General features: G+C 36.5%; 1 protein-coding gene across 1 annotated transcript in view; it reads left to right on the forward strand.

The window, feature by feature from the left end:
- LOC134798600 (serine/threonine-protein phosphatase 6 regulatory ankyrin repeat subunit B-like) overlaps positions 1 to 23786 on the forward strand; it is a 45486-nt gene that overhangs the window by 17486 nt on the left and 4214 nt on the right. Inside the window, exons 2-5 of the mRNA XM_063770964.1 lie at positions 6458 to 6583; positions 8733 to 8831; positions 9829 to 9927; positions 14743 to 14940. Coding sequence (XP_063627034.1) covers positions 6458 to 6583; positions 8733 to 8831; positions 9829 to 9927; positions 14743 to 14940 — 522 coding nt within the window. The remainder of the gene's footprint in view (positions 1 to 6457; positions 6584 to 8732; positions 8832 to 9828; positions 9928 to 14742; positions 14941 to 23786) is intronic.

Consider the following 23786-nt stretch of genomic DNA (forward strand, 5'->3'; position numbering starts at 1 on the left):
CTAACCCACTTTTCTAGTAGCATTTCGTTTCTGTAAGGGTCGCAGTTCAAACCTAACCTAACCCACTTTTCTAGTAGCATTTCTTTTCTGCAAGGGTCGCAATTCAAACCTAACCTAACTCACTTTTCTAGTAGCATTTTTTTTCTGTAAGGGTCGCAGTTCAAACCTAACCTAACCCACTTTTCTAGTAGCATTTCTTTTCTGTAAGGGTCGCAGTTCAAACCTAACCTAACCCACTTTTCTAGTAGCATTTCTTTTCTGCAAGGGTCGCAGTTCAAACCTAACCTAACCCACTTTTCTAGTAGCATTTCTTTTCTGCAAGGGTCGCAATTCAAACCTAACCTAACTCACTTTTCTAGTAGCATTTTTTTTCTGTAAGGGTCGCAGTTCAAACCTAACCTAACCCACTTTTCTAGTAGCATTTCTTTTCTGTAAGGGTCGCAGTTCAAACCTAACCTAACCCACTTTTCTAGTAGCATTTCTTTTCTGCAAGGGTCGCAGTTCAAACCTAACCTAACCCACTTTTCTAGTAGCATTTCTTTTCTGCAAGGGTCGCAATTCAAACCTAACCTAACTCACTTTTCTAGTAGCATTTTTTTTCTGTAAGGGTCGCAGTTCAAACCTAACCTAACCCACTTTTCTAGTAGCATTTCTTTTCTGTAAGGGTCGCAGTTCAAACCTAACCTAACCCACTTTTCTAGTAGCATTTCTTTTCTGCAAGGGTCGCAGTTCAAACCTAACCTAACCCACTTTTCTAGTAGCATTTCTTTTCTGTAAGGGTCGCATTTCAAACCTAACCTATCTCACTTTTCTAGTAGCATTTCTTTTCTGTAAGGGTCGCAGTTCAAACCTAACCTAACCCACTTTTCTAGTAGCATTTCTTTTCTGTAAGGGTCGCAGTTCAAACCTAACCTAACCCATTTTTCTAGTAGCATTTAGTTTCTAACCTAACCTAACCTAACCTAACCTAACCCACTTTTCTAGTAGCATTTCGTTTCTGTAAGGGTCGCAGTTCAAACCTAACCTAACCCACTTTTCTAGTAGCATTTCTTTTCTGTAAGGGTCGCAGTTCAAACCTAACCTAACCCACTTTTCTAGTAGCATTTCTTTTCTGTAAGGGTCGCAGTTCAAACCTAACCTAACCCATTTTTCTAGTAGCATTTGGTTTCTGTAAGGGTCGCAGTTCAAACCTAACCTAACCCACTTTTCTGATAGCAGTTTGGTTCTGTATGGGGCGCAGTTCCAACCTAACCTAATCCACTTTTCTAGTAGCATGTCGTTTCTAGAAGAATGATTATTTTGGAGTCATTTGCTTTAATAGGATAGCAAACCTAACCCACTTTTCTAGTAGCATTTAGTTTCTGTATGGGTCTCAGTTCAAACCTAACCTAACCCACTTTTCTAGTAGCATTTCGTATCTGTATGGGTAGCAGTTGAAACTTAACCTAGCCCAATTTTTTAGTAGCATTTCGGTTCTGTGCGGATCGCAGTTCTAACCTAACCTAACCCACTTTTATAGTAGCATTTCGTTTCTGTAAAGGTCGCAGTTCAAACCTAACCTGACCTACTTTTCTAGTACCATTTCGTTTCTGTAAGGGTCGCAGTGCTAACCTAACCCACTTAACTGATAGCAGTTTGACTTACTTTTCTAGTACCATAACGAAATGCTACTAGAAAAGTAGATTAGGTAAGGTAGGTATGCGGTGCGGGGTACGGGGGGTTGAGCGGGAGGGGCTAGTAATTTTGGCATCAGTTTACTTTATTTGGTAATATGTATACATTTTTTGGTAATCATAGCGGTTTATTTAGGTGAAAATATCACATTAATTTGGTCTTCAAGATTTGGTGATCATTAATGATTTTTGGTGATCATTCAATATATTTGGTATTTGAATACAATTTGAAGTGCAGCCGTAATTAAAATGGTGGTACTTTTGTATTTTTAGGTCTTATTTTTTTGGTGTTCAGTAATTTTTTTTGGTAAGCATGATTTTTTTATTTAGGGTACCAAAGTATTTTTTGGTGGTCATTATATTTGTAGCCGTATTTTATTTACTTTGAACCTTTATCAACTCAATGATATCCTTAAAAAGGGAGATAACCATTTTCCATCTCTTTCTTCTAGACATTCGGCAAATACTGAATAGGCGTTTTTTTTATTTCTGTATCCACAATTAGTTATCTTAACATAAATCGTTATTTTTGATTGCTGATTTCCTAGTTTTAACTTATTTTTATGAGGCTTTCGTAAGATGATAATAATTAATATTTTATTGCAGGAAGGTACATGTGTCATATCATTTTTGAATCTGCATAACATGCTCAATAGCTTGACGTTATTTTGCTCATTACTTTTCTAGTAATTATTTTCACGACAGGTGGTCAAAGTCGAAATTAATGTTTCGCTGTGAATTTAATTCAAGATTAAACAAGTACTTTTTTGCATTTTACATTGTTTATCGATGAAATACCTATTCTGTTATCTTAATTAACTATTCATGATGCCGTACACATAAAAAAAATAACTTCGATACTTTTCCGAGTGCACACTGGCACTAACAATGTTAAAAACCGGGCAAGTGCGAGTCGGACTCGCGCACGAAGGGTTCCGTGCACCATAATGCAAAAAACGGCAAAAAAAAAGGTCACCCATCCAAGTACTGACCCCGCCCGACGTTGCTTAACTTCGGTCAAAGATCACGTTTGTTGTATGGGAGCCCCACTTAAATCTTTATTTTATTCTGTTTTTAGTATTTGTTGTTATAGCGGCAACAGAAATACATCATTTGTGAAAATTTCAACTGTCTAGCTATCACGGTTCGTGAGATACAGCCTGGTGACAGACAGACGGACGAACGGCTGGACGGCCGGACGGACGGACGGACGGACGGACGGACGGTCGGACGGACGGATAGCGAAGTCTTAATAATAGGGTCCCGTTTTACCTTTTGGGTACGGAACCCTAAAAATGGTCAAAATTCATGAAAAACCTTAATTTGGCAATAACTCGAAAACCGTGCCACTTTTACTGGGGTCATGTTAAGTTGGTTTGGGTCCTCTTGGCCTGGTCTACGTCCAGTGTCACTGTGACGTGTCACTTATGGGACAGCCTGTATAGGTAAGTAGGTACAGTCACTACCGACTAGGCTAGGCTAGGCGGTAGGCGGCCTTTAAGATAATTACAAATTCACATATTCAAGCAGACGCTCGCCATAATTGCCTTACAATTCCTGCATGAATCTGAGCTAATGCAATAGACTCCACTTCAGCAGCGTGACATACTGCACCTACTCGTACCTGTACATATTAGCTAGGACTATGCGTCACGTACTATGGGCTATAATCTGGCCTAATTTCGCATTGACGACCGGCCGGCGCCGCGCCCCCACTTAGGCTAATGGCTCTTAGAAGCCTGGAAGATGATACCTACTACCGATATCTTGGTACATGCTCCATTAGAAACATGTTTATCGTCAACGAAAATCACATTTCGATAAAATTTCCTAACACGTGTAGAACCCGCAATAAATAGCCATAAGATAAAGGACAATCTTAAAATTTGGTAAATTATGTTGTATGTAAATAAGAGGTCCGTTTTCATTATTTAATTTATTTGACGTCTGGGGACTTCACGGCACCGTAGAAAATGTGTTTTATCTTGAAGAATTTTGCTTTTTATTCTGAATGGGTCAAATACGTTCGGTAAAATCGGCGTCTTTGCCGTGGACATTACATAAGTTAACGATTTGAATATATTTTACTAAGACTTTATTAAAATGTAATGTAATGCTCAGCCAAGGTATGGTTGGACCGGACTGATACAGTGTTGTGAGCACGATGCTTGTTTTATATTTATAAATAATCTTAATTTAATATAGTCGTTATGTTGTATCTTCTTGCTGTGTAACTTTTTTCTTATTTAACTATTTGTTTACTGTATGCTATTTTTATGTCTTTTTCTTCCTGTCTTACGTTTGTGTTACCTTCCGTGATTCTTCTCACTTGATGGTCTCATCGGAAGATCAACGCTGGAAGCCACCAGCAACATGCTGAGATGGGGCCATTTCGTGGCACTTTAATCTTATTTTGTGTTTTCTTTTATATTATGTATTGTCTCGTTTGTTTGTGCTTACGAATAAATAATATTATATTCTATTCTAAAAAAAATTAACAAGTAAGTAGAAAGTTTTAACATACCTATAAAGACCTATAACAATTAGGTTTAAAGTCCGTTTATTTGATTATGTCCACAGTCCGCAGGAACGTCGCATTACCTCACCTTAACTTATAGGTACTAAAAAGTATTTGGCCCGAATCTATAAACTTAGTTATAAGATAGTTGTATCTTATTGTATTCTAAATTGAATGATTTTATTAAAAGTTTAGCCACGGATAGCTATATTGTTCTTCAACATTTGGAATAGGTAAATAAATAGCTCGCCGCAACGGGTGTGCTTTGGACAGGTCTCGTGGCTGACCGCTGCCTACGATTTGTACAAATACAATACGCAGTAGTTAAGTTACTTAAAATTCAAATCATCTGGGCATTTTCTCATTTCACCTTTACCTTACATCGTGAAAATTGAATATATTCTTTAACACAACAGAACCGACCTTACAACAACAGTTTAAAACATCATCTTCACTTTATAAGCTTCGTCAATATCATAATTACGTCATTCGTCAATATCGTAATTACGATTCATAAGAGCTTGTTGCTAGGCCTACATGAATAAAGTATATTTTTGATTTTGATTTTGATTTTGAATAGTTAGGTACTTCTTCAAATGGTACGCCCATTCAGATCCTGACAATGGCGACAATTTATACCAACTGTTCAAACAAACTTGACAACCTCTTACTTCCAAATATTGAAGTCGATTAAATTTTAAAAAATTCTATCAATTCTATAAGTATGTAACTTTTGTAAGTAGGTATCCACAAAATACACCGATTTTGTAAGTGATAAAGTGCAACCATAAGCAAAATTGGCTGATTCATTTTTTAATTTAAATATAAAATAGGTCACCATAATTGATAATACAATGAGGCGTCCACACGAGCGTATTGATTACCCGCCAGGCGGTATCATAGCGCCATCACGGGGGAATTACGCTCATCCGATGGTATCTGGGTAATTGAAGCCTAATTTAATATTTTTCGACGGCTCTGACACACGCTATCAGTTTTTGTTTGCCAGTTCTTGTTTATACGAGTAGGTGTGACAAGTTTCTGTTTAGCGCTTTCTGTATCAGTCAACACCAGGTATTATGTCGGAGCTGCCCAGGTGCTTAAGATATCTAAGCATGCACTCTAAGGTCTTGAGGTTTAGTACAAATATTTGTGATCGCGTTGTTGGCCGCTCCGATATATTTAATGTCGACTGTACTTACCTATTATGCTTCGTCGGCCGACATCTGTGGTCGTACAGTCGCCATCAGATACGAGTAGGTATATCGGAGCGGCCGAGGTGCTCAAAAATATCGAATAAACACGCACTCTTGACAATATAGAGGCGTGTTCAGATATTTGTGAGCAACTTGGCCGCTCCGATATATTTGATGGAGACTGTACATTTACTGCAAACAATGCTGCATTGCTCAGTGCACTTATTCACTTATTTTCAACACAAGTGCCTCATCTCAGCCTCAGCCAGTTTCACTAAATTAAATACCTATACTTAGGTCAAATATTATTTGTTTTATCCATCGATAAACAACAACATCCAATTTACCAAATAAATTGCCATTGAAACGGTCGTGGACATTTAATTACGATGAATATACAAAGATAAAATTGTATCACGCAACTGACTCCCCGCCCTTTTGATAATTTGAAATAAACAGAAACAATTATTATAGGTTGGTATATTACATTACAATAATATTTCATTGATACAGTCGGCACCAAAAGTATCTGACACCCTCTAATAGGGTTGCCTTATGAATGAAAAACAGAATATACTGACAAAAGTCCTGCCATCACCCGAAATATCCTGACATTTCCTGAATTTTCATCAAAATCTAACTCGCCACCATATGCTGTAGCGACAGCATATAACTTTCGCGTTCCTCCACCCAACTGCAATCTTTTAGCTAGCCTCTAATGATTAATTGAGGATTCCAAAAAACCCTGATACTCGTCAAGTCCCCTCGCAACTCTGACATAGGAATAAAATAAAAATCTAAAAGTATTTAAAAATCCTGACATGGCAGGCAAAATCCAAATATTACATTATGGAAACCCTACCTTCTACTACGAGGCAGAGGTGTAGGGTTAGAGCCGGTGTAGCTTTATTTGACGTTCATAAGCGCAATGTAATATGCCTACTTGAATAATAAACTATCATTATCTTTATCTAATAGTTTTCAAATAGAGATAAAACTCACGGCTCGCGTTCAAAAGTATCGGGTAGAGGCTAGATACATTTTTATAAACTCAGATATTTTGTTTACAGATGGCCGAGGGGCGATCGCGCGTGCAGCAAAACGACCTGCTGCTACACGAGGCCGTCATCAAGAACGAGCCCGAGGCCGTGCGCGAGGCCCTGCGGAGGCCTACAGATGTCAACTGTAGGAACAACGTGAGTGTTCCATACAAACCTGCCGTACAGGGAGGCCGAGAGAGGCCTGCGGAGGACGACCTTAAATTCTGTAAAGCACAAATTTGTGGGAATTTGTATTTGGAATACTGTACGAAGGTAGTTGAGAAAAGTTTTCTGATCTCTTCATTATGATAACTAACTACAACTTGCCTTTGATATCAATCCTTAAACTAAGTTTCGCCTCACATTCCCTAGAGAAGTTTTGATCATAGTTTGCTAAGCTCTTTAACCATAATGAGGTCGAATCAACTTAAATTAATCCTACTGAAATTTTAATAAGTTGCTCCCAAGCGAGTGATAATTTAGTTCATGAACATTGAACATTCATTTTGATAAGGTAATAAAAAGGTGGCCTGGTGGCCGAATGGCACAGGCACCTGCCGCGATAGCAGAGGACGCTGGTTCGATTCCAGCCTGGGGCACTGGAGGCCTTGGTCACTTTTTAGGGTTCCGTACCCAAAGGGTAAAACGGGACCCTATTACTAAGACTCCGCTGTCCGTCCGACCGTCCGTCCGTCTGTCACCAGGCTGTTTCTCACGAACCGTGATAGCTAGACAGTTGAAATTTTCACAGATGATGTATTTCTGTTGCCGCTATAACAACAAATACTAAAAAGTACGGAACCCTCGGTGGGCGAGTCCGACTCGCACTTGTCCGGTTTTTTTTCTTAGTATATGACATTTATTTCAGTTTATAATTTATATGGTACGTAGTGTGTCTACTTGAAATAAAAACAAATTACAATATTTTCTGAAAATAATTTAATTTGTTCTAATACTTCTAATAGTAAGGTAAAAAGAAATAAAAACACATTAAAATATTTTCTGAAAATAATTTAATTTGTTCTAATACTTCTAATAGTAAGTCTAAGACTTACCAATTTAACTTAAACTTAAAGAGTCCTCCATATAACAATGTGCTAAGTACATTTTTTTTTTTTTTTTTTTTTTTTTTTTTATAAATATTGTTATGTTCCTGGAAACGCGGCGCTATCGGTATACACGTTGTTTCCGGGTGTGTAATTGTTCTAGTCGGGATATGGTGTTTGTGTTTTGTGTTTGTGAAGTGTAGTATGTGTATGTGTGTGTGTGTGTGTAGCGTGAAGTGATTTGAAACGGAAGAGATTGAGAAATGAAGAAATGAACAAATGAGTGTTTTCGTTTTAAGTGCCGTTGAAAGATTTTAAATTGTTAACAATATATTCTATGAAATCGTTGAAGCATTTTGTGGTAGATTCTTTTGTAAGTATGGCCTGTAAGTTATATGGGTCGATGTTGTTAAATGGCGTGCACACTTAGGCTGCATTTCCATTGAGGCGGAGTGCGGAGATGAGCGGGAATGAGAGAAGACATGCAGGCTGAATCAACCAATTGGTTTGGTTGTAAGACACACACACACACCTTCCCCACTTCGCTGGATTTTACAACCAATGTTATTGGTTGATTTCCGCACATCATCTTCGTTCATCTTTAGTCGGAAAAGCAGCCAATTTCAGTACCTAGGGCTACGTCGCGGATTAGCACTTGTTTTACATCTTGTTAAAAGGAAATTAAGGAAAGTCGACTTAAGTATTTAATTAGTACTAAAAGTTTTTGAATGAGGCCATAAGTCGCTGACACATCAATGCGAATGGGACGATGACACCGAACGTGAACTGTTGGGGACATCAGCTTAATGTCCAGTTCATAAACATCTCTATAAGCCAAGGTTCCCACAATATATTTACAGGACCTTATTGTCAGTGTTTTAGAGGCGTGTAAATATATTTTTGGAACGTTGGTTTGTAAAGTTGTTTGTGTACTCGACTGTACAGCGTGATTGTTTCAAGGTAAAGCCGGCCCTTCGACGTGCACGGTCCTTAAGCAGGCCACTGACGAGCCTTCCAAATGGATGCCGTTACAATGGATTCATCCAAATGGACGGCATCCTAATATTAAACATTGTACGTTTTTGACATTCACGGACCGATTTTGGATTGCAGCCACGCTATTTGGACTGTTGGAAGGCTCGTCAGTGGCCACCTTTACAACGAAGCAACGCAGTTTATTAAGGAAACTGACAGTGACATCGCCCAATTCCCAGGGCTGGCAGTCGTCAAACGAATATCATTTAATAATTTATTCGCAGTACGGGCGCGCGCCGATCCACTGGGCGGCGAGTCGCGGGAACGTGGAGATCGTCAGCTTGCTCATCGACGCGAAATGTGACATCGAAGCTGCCGACAAGGTACGTTGCTCATTTAACGGTTATTTCATTTGAATTTATCTCCTTAAGTAACTGCTGAAATAAATTCCATTTGAATTAATGCAATTAATTCATTGACTGTTTCTACAGTTAGCATCAATAGCTGATGAAACAACGCGCCAACAAGAGTATCTGCAACCCTCGATAACTTTTCCAAATAGACTCGTAAGTAAGTAAGTACTCGTAAAAATCTTTACAGATCGCGATCAAAAGTATATGTATCTGTACCTCTTTTTGATAAGCTGTTTGGGAATTAAGTAGATACTTTTGACGCATAGTCTGATCCGCTACTTTTGATGCTGACTAGCTATAATAACTTGTGTAGGTATAAATTAATACTTACAATAAAAAAATGCATGAAATATTTATAAATTCACATACTTAGTTTCACATACTTATTAATACAATAAGATTAATATTAAATAAGAAATACTCCATTTCGAATCTGATTGCGTCAAGATAATATGCAAATTCAGACCAATATCGAACTCCGGAAACTTGGTGTTTGGCTTGTAAGACACGATGACATGAACTAAACATACAAATACAATACATACAGGTAGGTATGATCGGTTAGCTATATAGCGTGTAAGGTGTCTACCATACGTCTTGCCATATGCCTCATTAGCAATTAGCAATGTTTAGATTTTAGAGAAGGGACGTGTCGACCATTGACTTGGGCATTAGCATGAAATGCACAGCGGGGTCGCTAATCTTCGATGGGTAATTAAAATTATTATTGCGATTTTCTAGCACGTGAGATTGAAAATGCCGAACGCCTCGTTCGCGTATCGTGCGCGTGCGCGGCGCCTCATCGTGATGTGAACCTTGCCGGAATGCACAAAGTTCATATTGGACTGATAGCCGCGCACGTTCACGTCTTTGGCGGTCAAAAAATTAAAATACTGATTGAAGCGATTATAAATCACAATTACTTCTACTCGTGCAAGGTTAACTAAGTATATATTCGTCTCCACAGTTCGGCATGCGACCTCTCCTCATGGCGGCGTGGCACGGACATTTGGCGGCCGTGAAGACACTGGTCGACGCCGGCGCATGTCTGGCAGCTACGAATAAGGTTACCTCCTATATTTTGTGATTTCCCTCATATTTTTTTCACTGTCTAACAAAACCACTGCTTGACAGAAGAATGCCAGGTAATTCATTATCCATGAATATTGTCCTTGCCTAAAGGATGACTCACGTTAGACCGGGCCGTGTCCGGGCCGGAGCTTCCGGGGCTTATTTTTATATGGCATGACAGGCGATCACGTGATGCTTTCCATAGAAAACGATGCGCCGGGACGTCCGGCCCGGACACGGCCCCTTAAAGCCGCGGACTGGACGCACAGGAATATTTTCATACAAGGAAACAGAAAAATGTTTGCCACTAGATAGATGTGCCTGCAGCTCCGTCCACGTAGAAATCGATTTGTGTCATTTTACAAAAATATGTCTACTCTCCCGTGTACCTACATCCCCCAAGTAGGTAAAAGTGTGCCAGTTTATCCTGTTTTTATGTAATCTGTCCTTACGCTCCCGTTTCATTTCCCACACACAGCACGGATCAGGCAAAGTAACAAAAGGCTTTACATTAAAGTTATAAAAGCCTTTGAGGCTTAGAACTGTAGTGAGGAATTCCTCGCCTCGGGCTATTTTGTTTAGTGTCATCAGTTTACCTACATCAAAGCGTCGCAGTGGTACTTTACAACTTGGAGGTAAGGAAGTAATTGAGGATTAGGTTCTACCAGCGAAGTCGCTCCGATTTTTCTCGTAAGATATTATGTAAGTGACACGACATGAAACCCGCCGCCATGGAGCCACTTCCATACAATCCATGTTAAGCTCTCATTTTAATACGACATGCTTTTAAATTGCATGAAACTTTGCATTTACGTAACATATATTATACTACATTTACGTAGCGTATATCCATGTCTGATGGTTAAAATAATAATATACAAAGAAAATAGAGCGAGTAGAAATTTTGTAAGTACCTATGTAAAACTTCTACTCGCTCTTATTTATTTGTAATTCAATGTTAAGTACCTATACTTGAATGTTCACGTCAAATTTCATGTTTATTTAGATTGTAACTTTAAAATGAGAGCGCAACTTCGGTTGTGGCGTACATTTGTATGTTGTAGCTGGAACAATCTTCCTATAATACCTACTAATATTACTTTATTTAGATAGGTACCTATGTACCTAGTTACATCATCCTACAAAATCCAGTTCGTTCGGTACGGTTATATGGTATATACCTCTACATATACATTATTAATAAAGTTTCAGCAAATATTGTTGCGCGGCTACGCTAGATGTAAATCAGCGTTAACTCCAGGCTGAGAATAGTTTGATTGCATTTGCATCGGATGCACTCTGGGATGCACCAGGGAACGCTTCGCTGGTAATTAAGTATTACGCCGCCGTTAGTCTACTCAGCATCATATACGCGCCCAAAAGTATTTATCAATTGCAATAGCTCTCCAAAAAGAGATATGTACTTGCACGGGTATAGGTACTACCTATTAAATATGTAAAACAATAGGCCAGATGTCGAGTATTTATTAAAATTTCATTTTTTTTTTATATACTAAATAAATCTTTATTTACATACAATATATATACAGTGGTACTACTAAACGAAATTAATAACTAGCTTAAATCTAAAATAGGCCCTTGAGGCATTGTACCAAGGATTTATTAAAATTATATATCAATAGGTTTGTTGTTTTGAGGTTCAAAATAAATGTCTATATATGGGACCCATCAGGACAGTACCCATTGTATTAAAGCAATAAATAAGTCAGAAATGATGTGAAAGTCCGAAAGTCATACTCTAAACATGTAACGCCCGCTCTTCTTTATTTTAAAAGGATTTTTGAAACCTTCAGTCATCATTTTGTGAATTCATACTATTTTATTGAAAAATAACATGTATATTTTCAATTAGAAATAAATTTTATCTATCTATCATTATGTTTTCCAAACTTTATCATCGACTCCAAAACAATACAGCCTACTTACAAAAAATATATAGGTAAGTAAACAAATTTTGTTGCGATAAAATTAAGTTTACCTTTATAGGAACTCCCTACTTGTAATTAAATTTTGTCCCCAAAATTGCGATGTCTGTGTATAAAAAATGTAGTAATTGACTACTTTCCAAACTGACTGTAGGTACACTTGTGTACACGGATCGGGCACAATTTAATCCAATACTAGATATTAGCAACGAAGTCACACCCGATATCTAGCAGCTAATAGTAACCACTCCTCAGTCATATTACTTACTAGTTCTACTGTTCGTAGTTCCGTTTTCAGCTGGAAATTGACTGGTTAGCTATCAAGTTACTTTTAGTGTATCTAGGTATGTACATGTAGGCACGAAGAAGATCCAATTTTACCTAATTACCTAATAAATAAAGGAACCTCCCGTGAAGCTCTTGAATTTTTGTATGTGGTGTGATTTTTTTAATGTGAAAAAGATTGCATTCATTGCAATTTGTGAAGTATAAACAGTATCCCTCATTTTTGCAAAACATTCAACAACTAATTAACAAAATTATGGCTCGATCAATAGTTGTCCTAATATATAGTTCATTTTTTTAGCATTAGAAATAAGGTAAACAATCTTGATGTGTCTTTTATTTGAAAAACACGTTTTAAAAATAAGTTACGGGAAATATGTAACAATTATGAATCTAATACGGTCATTTATATTCTTCTGCTTTCATAAGTAATAGCTACTGATTTTCAATTAAAAGACATGTCAAGATCGCTACCTTCTTTCAAGTTCTTTCTAATGCTAAAAAAAACGAACTATAGGTAAATACTTACAGGATTAGGTAAGTATAATTTGCGGGAAGAAATAACACATGCTGCAACAACAGTGGGCGACAGTGGATTAAAATGATGATAAAGATGATGATAATTTGGATTAGTTTGGTAATATCAAAACTACCTATTTACTTCCACAATATTATAATACTGAAAAGGCGTTTGTGAAACCTGTAGATACCTACGAGTATCTAGGTGATAAATAAAGATAGCTACCTAATTTTGTTGAAACATGATTTTACGTAATTACGAGAATTAACATTTAAACTGTTGAGAGGGTATAATTATAACATAACAAGTTGTAACAACTATTAAGAGGTTTTTTGTGGAAATAGTCCAACATGCGTAACTTACCCACACAAGGATATTTTAATTCCTTAGCGCTGGGGATCAGATCCGGATCGCTTTGATCTCTGCAAATGAAGCGCCTCAAGGTAGGTATAGAATGAAGACCGCTGCGCACTGTGCCGTTGATATGCTCAAGACAAATGTTAAATTGTAACTAAGTACTTATTTGGGTTAGTGTTTTCATCTTACAACGTGTCATAAATAAATAAATAAATAAATAAATAAATATTATAGGACATTTATACACAAATTGACTAAGCCCCACGGTAAGCTCAAGAAGGCTTGTGCTGTGGGTACTCAGACAACGATATATATAATATATAAATACTTAAATACATAGAAAACAACCATGACTCAGGAACAAATATCTGTATCATCATACAAATAAATGCCCTTACCAGGATTCGAACCCGGGACCATCGGCTTCATAGGCAGGGTCACTACCCACTAGGCCAGACCGGTCGTCAACCTACCTACTATAAACCTTAAAATCTTTAAAATCCTTTTATACGATCATCACGCAATTTAACGCATCTTAAAAACTATTAATTATTTACTAAAAACTATTAGTTACCTTTTCTTCGCTTATTTAGGATTAAGAAAATAGTGTTTTCACCTCAGCAGCTCGAACAAGGGTACTTTGCTTCTTAAAAACAGTGAGCAAAATGCGATTTTGCTCACGGAGCCATTTTGTCTCACTCAGTGAGCAAAATGCGATTTTGAAAGTGACCTTTATAGTCAAATGTCATTTCAACATGCGGGGTCTAATACAAGTTCGATATACTTGGGTTCTATTATCTCTGTCCCTCTAGGTATGTTCTCACTGCTTAGGGTGAAAAATTTTGTGTACTACACGAGATCAAAGTTATTTACATCTCGTGCGCTTTTGAATCCCTTACTACGCTCAAGATTCTAAATTAGATTCACTCGCTACGCTCGTGAATCTATTATAGAATCTTTCGCTTGCACGGGACTCAAAATAAGCACTCGAAGAAATATCAAACTTTGATCTCTTGTTGTACAAATAACTATTTCACATCACCTATTCGGAAAAGGGCTTTTTCTTCCCCGCTAGGAGGGATCAAAGTGGCACTTTTCCTCCCTGCTAGGGGGGATCTAAGTGGCACTTTTCTGTTCTAGGATACTGTTTTTGTTATTTTTTGCATTATTTTTTTAGTTTGAATAATATTTTGTAACATGATAATTTGTGTCAACTCTAAGATTTTTTTATTCTTACTACGTTCGGGATTCTATTGTAGAATCCATCGCTTCATTCGGGATTCAATGTACGCCCTTGACGGAAATATAATTATCATTTTGACCCCTTGTACCGCAAACTACTATTCAACTTTCGTTTCGATTTAGGTACAATGTTCAAAAATATTTTAAATCATTAAGCCATAAAAACAGTAATTGAATAATAGTTACGCGAAAAACAATGAGATTGAAACCCGAGTTACTTGTTTAATTTAACAGACACATTTTTAACCCACGCAATCTAAGGATTCGAGTACATTCGATACAACATATTTATTAACACTTACGCGCAACCGATGTGTTAATTAATCTGTTTTCAAGTCTTTTTAACCTTCTTATTCTTACCCTCCTTTTTTGCCTTCTTGAGGTTACCGTGGGAACTAGTCAATTTGTGTTAGAATATCACTATGCTATTTATTTATTTTAACCAGTTCTTTTTCTTCAGAAAAACAACGACGTTCTCCAATGCTCGTGCAGCCGAGGAGCAACAGACGTGGCCGCGTACGCCATCTCCCTCGGAGCCAGAGTTCAGAACACCGATACTGCCGGAGACGCGCCGCTGGCGCTAGCGGCAAGATCTGGCCATACAGCGACAGTGGAGCTCCTGCTGGACAGTGGGGCTGACATAGATTCCGTCAATAAGGTACAAAATAATTCTGCCCTCCGGCTTGAAAGTTGATCCCAGAAGCAGAGGATCTTGTGTTACCCACCCACCTCAAGGGTAGGTAACAGAGATCCCTAAAGAGCACTCGGCTACGTGAGGTCGCTACTCCCCAGCGGTTCGCCACAAGCTGCCCTGCGTTGACTGATTGCACCTGGTAAATGAATGAATGAATTAATGAAAATCTTTATTTCAGGCAACTAGTGGCCCATACATAGGTAAATACCTTAAAACCAGCATACATATGTGTTATAAAAATATATTTTGAAACTAATAAACACTACAAATCACATTATGGTTGCGATGCATTACGCAACCCCGCAGTGTCAGGGAGCCGGCCACGGAACCGCCGAAACTTGACACCCTTCGGCCAAAACTCCTCCTTGGTGAAGGTAAAACCAGTGGGTGATGGGGTCGTCACATCCCTAATTATCTATGCCTAATAATATATAAACATATTTTCAAACAAGCATACGGCCCGCCTGATGGTAAACAGTCTCCGTATCCTATGGACGTCTACAAACTCCAGCGGTGTTACATGCGCGTTGCCGGCCCTAATAGCCGTAACACACTACCGCACCGCACCACGAACTTGGAGCGGTCAAAATATCTCTTTCTCGCTCTAACTTATAGAAAGCACGTATGGCTGGCGACCACCTTGCACACTATCGATACGTGCGCCGCATCGCACCAAGGTCGCGGTGCGGTGCGGTGCGGTGCGGTAGTCTGTTACGGCTGTAACACTCCGCACCCTCGATGAGCTATAATGCCTATAATCTTAAAGATGCATGCAGCTAAACGAGAAACGAGTCTAAAACGTTCGGGCAAACGGGCGTCTTTTCAGTGGACATTATGAAAGATTACAATCTGTATATTTTATTAAGGCTCTCATTTATTTGCCTTTAAGGGCCTATTTTGTATGAAGAGAAAATATTATGGGATGTTACAAATTCAAGTTTTTCACACTGTTAATCCCGATTTTAATTTCTGAAAAAAATATATGTTAAACATTATTGAATTCTACATGTAATATGTAAATTTGATAACTGTCGCAATCTCACATGTATTTTTTTTATTTTTCTGAAATATTTCAACTCAATTTTTTACTATTTATTCAAGAGATAATTCAATATATTTTTTTTCAGAAAGAGACCTTAATTGTATATACAACATACCCAAATTACAAAGAAATCGGATTAGTACTTTGGCTGTAATAAAATAAAAATATTTTTTCTTTTTTTGCATTTTTTTTAAACCTGAAGCATTTTAGGCTTAATTTTTGGTGAAAGCACTACTACATATATATATAGGTTAATAATCCAGTAAAAGGAAATTATTTTTTTCGCTAAGGGCAGTTTGGCCATGCTTCCCGGCTATACCCTTTGTTGTGTTCCTAACTTAAAGGGCCGTTATGCTCCATGTACAATATGTACATAAGGACCCTTCCCTGATGGAGAGCCACATATACTATATGCTCTTTGTTTATTTTAACAAAATCAAACAAATAGTAATGCCAATTAGTTTATTTAGTTCTAAATCGCCAAATGAACAAAGGGTCCATTTTCTATATCCAACGAATCGCCTAAATAAGGCTCGTAAATAAAATATCGACATCAAATATTTGGAGAGTGTTGTGTTTCTGATCCCTCCAATAATTATTTAAGCTATCACTGACATTGAACGACACTTAACTTAATTAAATTTGTTCTTTTGACCTTTTTTTGAAGTAAAGTTTTTAGAATAAAAATCGAATTTTTTTATCGTGTTGTTTTTTTTTTCTTTTCACTCTCTACATAGATAAAAAGCAGTATCTTTATTTTCACCATGGACCTAGAATATTACGGACGTAGTTTCGCTTAAAACACAACTGTGATTCCATCATCCACCAATTTCATAGTATTTACGCGTGACACACACATATTGACAGCTATCTCTATGGCCTCATCCACCAATTTGCCGTCAGTCGGATCAAAACGTCATTGAAGTAAACATGTCGAAGAAAAATATAAAATATGCCGACATTCGTAGTTAAATCCTGCAAGAATTGTACCGATCGAAAGAAAAAAAGTGACGGAATAACTTTTCATACTTAAGTTTATCGATTAGTACGTAAAATCACGATATTTCATTGTTTATAAATTATCAAATTGCAAAACAGGAGTGTGACCAGTAATTAGAATAGGGTAATTTCCCGAAAGTAGGGTAACGGATGCCCCTCTTATTAAATCATTATGTATATCATTTAGGTAAAGTCAAATGATTGATTGTGCATTTCAAACTAAGTCGGTATGGTAATTTCCCAATAATAAGGAGATTAAAGACGCTTACATGAATGTTTGATAGTTAGCGTTTGTTTGTTATGTATGTATATTAATTAGCTGTTTAAAACCAGATATGTTTCCAAATAAATGTATAAATTAAAAAAAAACATGAACTGATTTCATTCCGATGCTAAAATAAATATCATTAGGTGTATTGAAAATAATATTTGCACAAAGTAATTGTGCAACAATGCGCATTTTCAAGACCTATAAAATCAGTTAGGTACACACTGTTTTTATTGTCTAACTTAAAACTGCCCTATTTTAATATTTGAAAAAAATGGATGATATTGAAAATAATTGTTTTACCGTTAGGGGAGAATTTGTGTTACATGGTATCACTCGTCTACACGCACACTTTCAAACCGTCCGCCATTGCAGTTGCAGTGTCACAGTTTGTCTTAAGTGACATTCCCTCTGTCAAATATATACAGGGCGAAATCGGGGTCGTGATTCAAACCTATTGTACTTAACTCGGTAAATTAATGCGATGTTAGGTATAAAGTTAATTTTTAACTAATTGCAGCTATCCATTAATTAATCAGCAATTTAAGTATCCCAGTAGAAAACACAAATTATGGTTACCTTACAATTAATGTTAAAACCTATTTAATAAACAACTGATTAGACGAGTAAGAAATATCAACCGTCACTGTTATGACAAAGTCAAAACTTTAAAATAAATAAAATCATTCAAGGATTGTACATTGAGTTCATTAATTCTGGCAATTCTAAAGATAATTAAGCAGAAAAATGCCCGCGGCATATCCGTTTTCAAATGTTCAGCGGTCTGACATGGTAATGTTTTATTACCAAGCACGTCGTGCTACCACTGCTCGGGATTTATTTATTTATTTACTGCGAGAAGTGCCGCAACATTACTTGCATAACTTACACTATCAAAACGATGGTGCTTCGGCTCATTTTGAACACCGAGTACGCAATTACCTCGATGAACAGTTCCCGGGACGTTGGATTAGCCGCGGCGAACCCGTGGCATGGCCTCCTCGTAGTCCCAACCTGACGCCCTTGGATTTTTTCTCTGGGGCGAAATCAAAAGATTGGTGTATGAACAAGAGTCCAACACTATCCTTCGATTAGTTCGATAGCTTCGTCAGCGAGTTATTAGAGCATTTGAAAGTGTGAAAATGAATCACTTTGCTCTCGGCAGATTAAAAGATAACCTAAGTAGGGAATGCAAATCGGTTACTTTCGGTTATTTTTTGTATGGAAATTATCGGTTATTAACCGAAACCGCGGTTATTTCCATACAAAAAATAACCGATTTGCATTCCCTAAACCTAAGGCGACGAGCCGAATTGTGTCGACAGCAAAACGGCACACTTTGAGCAGCTCCTGAAGTAGGTATGTTTAAGTTTTGGTCGTATTTGTTAAAAGCTTGTGGAGTCTCCGTCCCAGTGATTGTAATATTATTTTAATAAAGTCTTTAAATTATTTTTTAAACTTTTTAATTGCTTTTACACTGAATGTAAATCTGAAGATAAGTGTTATCAATTAATTATCGTAAGTTACCACTACTTTCTTTACTAGATGTTTGTCTTGTCAAGTCTGTACAGGGTGACCATGACTCTAAATAAGAAATTATTTTGTATTTAATTTATGTATGTACGAAAAAGATACAAATGAATGCACTCTAATCTACAGTGTTGTATTCCTAATTAAGTGGCAAGTCTTATTTTTCTTTCTTGCTACACGACCCCGATTTCACCCTGTATAACTCTATGATTTTCACTCGTTGATTTCTGTACCACAATTCAGTTCGCTATTAGTAGCTGTACGTAACGTAATAATGCAAAACTGACACTAATCAATAATAATTACAGGAATAATATTGTTATTCCTTCGTAAATATTTTAATATCATTCAGTACAGTCACACTCCGTCATTGTTGAGCCATTTAGGGTTCTAAGCTCCATTTAACAATCCACAGTGTAAGTATTGATTAACCAATTTAGCTAGGACCCTAAATTGCTCAACAATCGCGGAGCGTGATGGTACATTTTATTCTAATCTCTACAATCTGTCAAGAGTAATGTCCTCATTTTGTAGTGATGTCGTTATTCTTACAGGCAATTTTGAGTTAAACACGAACTCGGCGCCAAAAAGGCGCTCCCAAACAATCGAAGTTACACTCTCATAATAAAACGACATGCTTAAATTAAATGAACCTTGGCATGTAACATTTACATTATATATTATTATATACATATATTAAATTAAATTAAATAATCATTTATTTCAGATCATATTAACAATCCATAGAATTTATATATGTATAGATATAGATATCTATATCTGGTACAAAATTGTTATAAACAAAATAGAGCTAGTAGAATATTGGTACCTACTTATGTAAAATTCTACTCGCCCTATTTTTTTTTGTATTCCAACAATGAAAACTAGTACCAGACATAATATACCTATGTTATTTGAATGTTGGAACCTATTTGAATGTTAATGTAAAATTTCGTGTTATTTAAGAACGTCGTTTTATAATGAGAGCTTAACGTGGATTGTATGGCGGCGGCTAGCTTCGTGTGACTTTCTCCGTCCTCATATAATAGCTTATTTCTTCAACAACTCTTGGTAAAATTCTGAGCACGACACTTCCAAGCACTCGCCAAGTTCAAACTCACGCGACAGGTCCAACTTCTTATCATTCAGATTTATCATTCAACAGCAAACTTCATGACACTCCAATACCAACCCCTCAATTATAATTATATTCACTCGCTCAAAAACACCTCAAACTCCATTGGGCGTTTCTCAGAGATGACCTTCGGTGCCTGACTTCGGTGCCAAATTTTTTTTTTTAACTTATTTGATATGCGAATTTATTTCCTAAAATCTAGCCTTAATATAAAAAATATTGGTAGTGGAGGCCTCCATTAGAACCTTATAGTTTTTAAGAATTAATATTTGAGATTTAAAAAAAACACCGAAATCATGTGCAGGCACTGAAATCAATTGGCGTCACCGATTTCAATAATGCATACACAAAAATCACATTTCAATTTTATATCTCAATCATATTAAATTTTAATCATATTCTTCATTCTTATTTGATTATAAGCGATGTAACAAGGCTAATGATCTCAAAAGCTTACATAAATTTAATAGATAAAGACCCAAGACTTTAAAATAACCTAATTACGGCTTATAAAACAACATCTCTAAAAGATATCCCACACTATTTGACTGTCGTCATATAATAGGGTGATGGGTGATGTATGGTCCTGGAACGAGTTTCAGACATGTCGACCACAAATTCGCACATTAGTGCCATAAAGGAGAAGATGTTTGTTTCACAGAATCCGACCGCACACGCATCAAAAATAAACTTATGTTACCTACACCCGATAAACAAGAAACTTTTGAGTGGTGTTCAATGCTCATAAAATATTTAATGCACTTATAAAGCAATGTGATGCAATACGGAAAACAAGTATTTTTGAATAACAGAGTTTTAAAGCGTGAACTCCATGAATTTAAAACTATTTGAAGTGGTCGACTAATGCTTGAGGATCTAATTACCTATTAATTATTTGAGGGTGCTGGAGATCTCCAGCACCCTCAAATACTTGAGCTGATTTGTAACTCCTATATTTAGACATAAAGACATAAGACATTGAGGATAGTTAAAACATTTGCTATGTTCAATTTGTGTCTATCGCTATCCTTTAGAAATAACGATCAGTAAGGTACGCTCAGTAGTAGTAGTAGTAGTGCCTTTGAAGCGATCTCGACATTAGAAGGCCACTTTATTTTTAATCCCTTGTTCTGAACATCCTGTCCCTTGGGTGCACCTTGCATAGTACACAAGTTATTTTAAAATAAGTGGGATCTAATTGACTGCATTCATTTAACATGGCTGACACGTTTAATAAGGTATCGAGGTGTAGGGCCTCAGGTGATACAGAGGACAATTAACATAATTTACTTCATTGGTTTGAATAGAATATCAAGACAGAGAAAGAAACATTGGGTCTACAAGTTTCAACACACGTCTGGTTTAAAAAACTACTCATAGTAAACTAGTGATTTTTGTACCTATTATGACTTAATTTACTTACAAACATAATTTTACGTTTATACAACGTAATTGCAATTTTTACGTGTGATAAATTAGTACAACAAACTAGTTTACAGAGCAGGATTTGAATTCAGTGATCACTTTTTTGATATCGGTGGTCAAAAAATCCACCGAATCCAAGGAAATCAACACCAGCGATGTCAAAATTAATCGCTTTTTAGCAATTACAGAAATAGCATGAGTGATACAGAGGAGATGTAATAATGTTGGATTTACGTACTTTCGAGGATTTCTTTATCACTTGCATAACGATAAATGCACTAAAACTTTCGGAGTAAATTGCACCACCGATCTCAAAAAAAGATAGAACCAAACCCACCGAAGGACGGAGAAACCTTTAAAAAATCACTTTATTATACTGTGACTGTACCTCTACTCTATTCAACGGTTAAGGCACAACTAAAGCATACTATGTTTGAGACACTGAGTTCCTGGTTTACAACTTTGAAGGAGTACCGACATGTTTTGCAAATTACACCGAAATCAGGCACTAGCCCGGGACACATCGTAAATTTGGTTTTATTCAATGAGCTGAGCAAACACATTATTGTGATATAAAGAATATGATAAGTTAACTAATACCTTATGCGTGAATACCCATAATAACTCCGATCTAATGCCCCATCTTGAGTAATAATTTTTTGTTTCATGAAATCTGGGTGCGGGACACTCCCACCGAACATCATTTTTGGCATTTGAATTTTTTTTTCTTATATTATATAAATAATAAATAAATAATTTTATAGTGTCCCAGACAGAATATAGGCTGAAGATCATACCTAAATTAATTCAGATTTATTGAACAGTAAATTCAATCATTTATTGCCCCGGACACGTAAAAATGGCCCTCCTGAGAAATGCCCCATTACGATATTGTCAGCGTCCAACAAATTACTCGATTGATCTGATATTTAAAACTTTACTGCCATGGTAAAACTAACTTTAACACAAAACTTTAAGAATCATTTGACTTTATCTGGAGCGTAAAACTTCAATCGAAAAACAACGCTAACGCGATACAGATTGAATACATTGTTGACTGTACATATAAATTTGTTTCAAAAACGGGAAGCAGAACAATTCTGCTCGCTATAACGAAGTAGTACTAGTGATGAGAGTAATATTCTGTGGGAATATAACTATTCTCAGATTATTATACCTACCGTATTCCTGGCAATCGGGTGACAGGAGGGCTGGCTCCTACTTTGCGCAACCCATTTTGTAGTTGTAGTTTTATGTAGTTTTTAATTTTAGTTTATAATTTTTATCTAAGGCTTTAATTTTTTGTTTATATTAATACTTGTTATTGCTTTATGAAAATAATGATCTTTTGTGTTATATTTTGTTCTTAAGTAGATGTTTAGTGATTTAGATATGTATAGGACTAACGCAATATGATTCCATTATTTTTTACCTTATATCCTTATATCAGTTGGGTTGTACCAGCTCGGATGACTGACGTACCTACTCAGCAAAATGTCAACGAAGATATGGGTAATCAACACTTAACTACCCGAAAATAGTTAAATTACTAAATACATATGTGTACAAAACGCGAGAGTTTATAGTGTTATTAAGTAGATATGGTTAAATATAAATTTAAAAGTGGAAAAATTACTGTCTTGGGTGGGACTAACTGAGACTTGGATTTATTGGAAGCCTAGCATCGTTCGCAGACGTTTCTGCTTGTTAATAAATTGGTTAAATATAAATATTCCAAGTAGCTCTGTGAGCTGTAGACTTCGCAAGCCCTCATGGCCATGGCTCCGCTATTTTGAAAATATTCAAAAATAACACTACTTAATTACCGAAACTGGTCACAAAATTTCACGAGAATCGATTTGTAAAATGTAGAGAGGATTTTGCCCAAGTTGAAACGGAGATCGACCGTCGTCGTCGTAGTCGGTCAATAAACTTCATGAGTCCGAATGCTTTTATTTATAAACTTTCTTAAATTATATTCTTATAAGTAACTTAAGTCACTTAATTTGAAATTCCTGCACTTATACAAGAACTCGGACTTCTTGGTCCTCACTATTAGGTACTTATTTTACTATAATAAAATCAAAGAGTAAAGTAAGCATTAAAGGAGGCTCAAACATTCTACACGAGCGTTTAAATTTGGTTTAAATTCTCACAAAATATTGTTTTAAATTTTTTGTTCTTTTATTTTTTTGAAATTGTTTTAAGCTTACTTGAAAAATTAGAATTTCCAACTTTTTTTTATTCGAAAATTCCCGAATCGAACATCACTATGCTCATGCAGTATAACGAAGTACAGGCTAGCATGCCTACCTATACCTACCTCAACGAGCGACGGTCCAATTATTTACCCAAATCAGATCCGAACATTTCGTTCAAATTGCTCGATTTTAATTAAGTAATTGGTAAAT

Source organism: Cydia splendana, chromosome 17, assembly GCF_910591565.1.
Source record: "Cydia splendana chromosome 17, ilCydSple1.2, whole genome shotgun sequence".
Taxonomy (NCBI): Eukaryota; Metazoa; Arthropoda; class Insecta; order Lepidoptera; family Tortricidae; genus Cydia; species Cydia splendana.